Source organism: Adiantum capillus-veneris, chromosome 3 (assembly GCF_014529385.1).
Source record: "Adiantum capillus-veneris isolate H3 chromosome 3, ASM1452938v2, whole genome shotgun sequence".
NCBI lineage: Eukaryota > Viridiplantae > Streptophyta > Polypodiopsida > Polypodiales > Pteridaceae > Adiantum > Adiantum capillus-veneris.
Window position 1 is genome coordinate 132,242,049 of NC_140933.1, and position 4,517 is coordinate 132,246,565.

General features: G+C 41.6%; 1 protein-coding gene across 1 annotated transcript; it reads right to left on the reverse strand.

Annotated features, from left to right (window-relative positions):
• Positions 1-380: 380 nt before the first annotated feature.
• On the reverse strand, positions 381-2,273 carry LOC147461731 (putative methyltransferase PMT8). The gene is made up of 3 exons (XM_086501690.1): positions 2,068-2,273; positions 744-1,112; positions 381-623 (listed from the first exon to the last, which is right to left on the reverse strand). The coding sequence occupies exons 2-3, from the start codon at positions 1,092-1,094 to the stop codon at positions 420-422; spliced, it is 555 nt and encodes a 184-aa protein (XP_086357816.1). The 5' UTR covers positions 1,095-1,112; positions 2,068-2,273; the 3' UTR covers positions 381-419.
• Positions 2,274-4,517: the final 2,244 nt, after the last annotated feature.

The following is a 4,517-nucleotide window of genomic DNA, read 5'->3' on the forward strand; positions in this document are numbered from 1 at the left end:
AAAAGGGGTGCCAATTCTCATACCAATGATTCCATCCTGATAGAGATTTTGTGAGTATTGTGTCTTAAATAGAAGTTCTATTTTGTGATAGTTTCTCTTTTCAAGGTAAGGGTTTGCACTTCATTTGAGTGACCACCTCTCACAAAATTGATTGCCATTTTCAATATATATGCTTCATTCAGTCAAAAGGATCTCCCTTTGAAGGTGACTAGGGGATAAGGCAAGAGAAAAAAGGACTGAAAAAGCGAAATAAAAAAAACTGGATTTGAAAAAGAACACTAAAACCACATATCACAAGTTATCACTAGAACAAAGAAAAGACAAATTGACTTTGTTATGGTCCGGTCTATCGAGGCACTGGACCATAATATTTATTTTCTCATCAACACTTCCACAATCATACTAACTTGTATACATCTCTACTTCATGAGAACCGATAAAAGCAACAATCGACACACCTTATAGTTAGGAGGTGGAGGTATGAGGCAGTTTAACCTTCGATGTGGAGGAGGACAGTGACGTTCATAATGTTCCATTAAGGAAAGATTTAGCTTCAGTTTAAGATGGCTATGGAGATGACGATCCAGACATGGTATCAATTCGGAATGTCGCATGTCGCAAGACTGTACGAAGATGTCTTGCCAAAATGAAAGGTTGCTTCTTAGAGTCTTAATAGTTTTTTAAAATATAAGACACAAGGGTCGCTCTACCCTTCAGAAGTCTATTGAATGTAAGAGACTTACAGGAAAAGTCTTGATGGTCACATCAAAAACATTGTCCTCTGTGTTAGATACTTCGTTTACTTTTTCTCTGATACTTGCATTTGCTGCTCCTTCCACAGGTTCTGAGCCAGCTTCATTTGCATCATCGTCTTCGACTGCATTTTTGCCAAGCCTTTTTGAAGCCATCTCCCCAACATCTTGCAGATGCATTGAATCTCTTTTATTCTGAAGAGCAGCTTTCAAAAACAACCCATAATATGTGCATACAATTGACAAAGCCACAAGCATCAGACAAACTGAGAGTACTAGGCGTTTTCCTTGTAAACCATCATTGTGGCCCCGCATTTTGGCAGAACTGTGATTCCCCACCATTCAAATAACTCCACAAGTCTGCATGCATTTCAAACAAAAAGGTACTCGTTCAAAACTCAAAGGGAGCATAAATCTTATAATTAAAGTATATACCTTCATAGAAAAAGAAAAGACTGAACTTGCGAAACAAAACACTCACAAAACAGAAAAACAAGAGACACAAGAAAACGGATAAAGAAAAAACTAGAGAAAGAGCTACAAAAGAAGCACTCTCTATATGTCTCAACATCCCTTGTGATGAATGCCTAAAATTTGCTAAAATCTCCAAACGCATACATCTTTATACAGACACATAAAGTTGGACAATATACACATACATCACACCAGCAGGCAAAATTGGTAAATGGGTTCCAATAACACACTTTCACAGTTGTGAGTGACAAAAAACTTCTGCAAAAATTATTGGATCTGCTCGATATGCAAAAAAGATCTGGCAAAAAACACACATTTCCTTGACTTATTTGCAATGCTTGGCTCACACAAGATTAAAGCTAAAAACTGATCAAGAGCTTTGACTACTTGTGACTGCCGTTTATCTATAATGCCTGGGCCTAACAGTGAAATAAAGAAACATATTGCTGCAAGTTGCTAATAAGGCTGGGTAGATCCCATAATAGATATGCAGTTGTCAACCATGTTGACTTAACAGGTACAAAAATTCTTCCTGTAGAGCTGTCGACTTGTGAGACCCAGTCTTCTTATTCGTGATACGTTTGAGAGAGTTTAATGCCAAAAATAATTGGCATTGTAGTAGATTAAGTGAAAGAGATCGAGAAGTTAAAATAAGAATGCTGATTGAACCTACTGAAATAACAGCCACTGCCAATGCAGACTTGTAGGAAAGAACCAAGAAATGCACTGAAACATTCAACAAAACCGAGAGAGAAAATGCTACTCTGCTGTAAAACAAACCCTAAAATCTCAACCAGGTGAGCCGGAAAAGATTGTAAACAAATGGAAAATGAGGTCTTACCAAGCAGACAAGAAGTAAAATGTCCTTAAGAGGAGAGCGATCTTGCTGCTTCTTGAGGCACCATAGCCACACAGAGAGAGATTGGAGGCGGGAGTGCTAGCCTACAGCTTTTACTTAGTGAGCGTTAGTGCAGGTGTTGTGTCTAGCACCTAACCCCGTGTTCTATCTAAAGCCTTCTCTCTCCTCAAGTCCTCACCTCGCCAGAGCTGGCCCCTAGATGTAAAGCGACCCAGAATGCAGTTTGAATGTGTGTGGGGGTGAGGAGGAATCCGAGTGTAAGCTTACGCTGTATGCCATGTCATGCTGTTCACTAGAGCCCCGTTAAGTCCGTGACTGGAGCAGTAGCTCTCGAGAGAATGCTCTCTTTTACCTTCCCAATTTCCCACCCTTTTGCTTTCGGCAAGTTTGAACCAGCTTAGACTGCTTACACACCGTGTGCCCAAGCTTGGACGTGCGGACGTGGAAGCCAACCAGCGAAACATAATTGGACATGCAATATGGGCAACGTACGACAAAATGGACAGTCGGGACTACCTGCCCGAGGATGGGCGGGGCGTGAGCTCCTGCCAACTCATGCGCATTGAAGCGTCTAACCAATAAGCTAGAAGTATCATCTAGAAAACTCGTCACCTTTTAAATGTTCTCTTATTTCAGTGCGTGATGCATGTGTGCCCGTCCCCAAAAGTGACAGGCAAGCAAATGTTTGGTGTGTAAGCAGCCTTAGGCCCCTGTCACATCGGGGCACCCACCCCTTTCTCTCTTTGAAGGTGACTGGGTGTGCTGCTGTCACATGAAATTTTGAAAAAGAAGTTGGCCATGCTTTGCAGCAAATCGCAAGGGGGCACTGTGAGACTGTAGCTCACATGGTGCCTAGCGAAGTTGGCCGAGGGTGCAAGATCGTCCCTCTCGCAAAGGTTGTAGGCCAAGTTTCCCTTTTTCCTTCACAAATGAGGGGTCATCACCTCAAGATGGCCAGAATTCCCCTGCCCTAGTGTGACATTGGCCTTACCCGTTGGCTATCCAAAGACGTGCAGCATGTGTATGCCAGCACGGATATGGTGTGCCAAATGAATACTCGCTCCATAAAAAAAGCATTGAACATATAAGCTCCCCCATCCAAGCTTCAACAAGGGTTGAGCTCTGCAAAGGGTCTGCGACGCGCGGGGGAGAGAAGCACCTCGTCGCACTGATGCCCAAATTCAATGAAGAGCAGACAGTGCTCGTAAAAAAACCTAGGTTTACAAATTTACCACTAAATTTTATATTTGAAGGTGAGAAAACCCAAAGCCCTATCTGCAAGCATCTCTCCCTCTCTCTCTCGATCTCACCATTTTCCTCTGGAATTCAACTCTCCTCGTCTTGAGTTCAACTCTCCTCTTCGAATAGATCTTTGAGATCTCTAGGGATAGTTTCCTACGACGTTAAAATACTCTTTTCTTCTCTCTCTCTCTCTCTCTCTCTCTCTCTCTCTGATCGAGACTCGACAGTCAATGATATATTGAATATTTCCCATATATTTAAGGCTTTGTCACACAAACAGAGTTTGGTGGATTGCATAAAGCAAGGGGTAGGTCATGTACAAAGGGAATTTAAGGGCAATTCATGTGCATAAATCAATAAATAAGTAAATTGTGTGGAAGCACCAAATTCTGTACAAGGCATAGTAGGGAAAGACTTAGAGGAGTCTCTCTCTCTCTCACACCGAGAGGAATTATGATGTATTCTTGTTCTTCAATGATTGACATTTTGTTGATGACTACACTTATGTGTTATCTTTGTGGACATAATCGTTTGTTTTGTGAGGTAATATGTGACAAATTACATGCTAACCACTCAAAAATTCATCTCAATTGTGAAAAAGAAATAAAAATTAGAAAAGCTTGATCAATCCGATCAAAATAGATACATGGGTACTTTGGGAGTTTTAAAAATTTGAAGGTTATTTTAGGAATTTTGACAAATTAGAGGGGTTTGAGCTTGGCTACGAGGAAATTTTCATAAGTTTTAGTGTAATTATCGACAAAAGCTTCTTATTTTGACCAAGAAAACGAGAGAATTTCAAGTTTTCCCTTATTGTCAGCACGCATTACTATCACCACGCCATGAAACTATTCATCGATGCACACACACACACACACACACACACACACACACACACACACACACACAGAGAGAGAGAGAGAGAGAGAGAGAGAGAGAGAGAGAGAGAGAGAGAGAGAGAGAGAGAGAGAGAGAGATTTAAGGTGGCTCAGGTAGTTGAATGTAGCCCCAACGTAACCACCCTCCCCCCCCCCCCCCCCCCTCCCTTATGTGTACGGTATGAGTATGAAATAATGAGGGGCTACCCTTATTGTATACGCTTATGTACAAAATCTAAAAACCCCCCTATTGTACACTCACGTGGTACCGTACGGAAAAACATAGTGAATCCCCCGGGTTCCCACATGGGA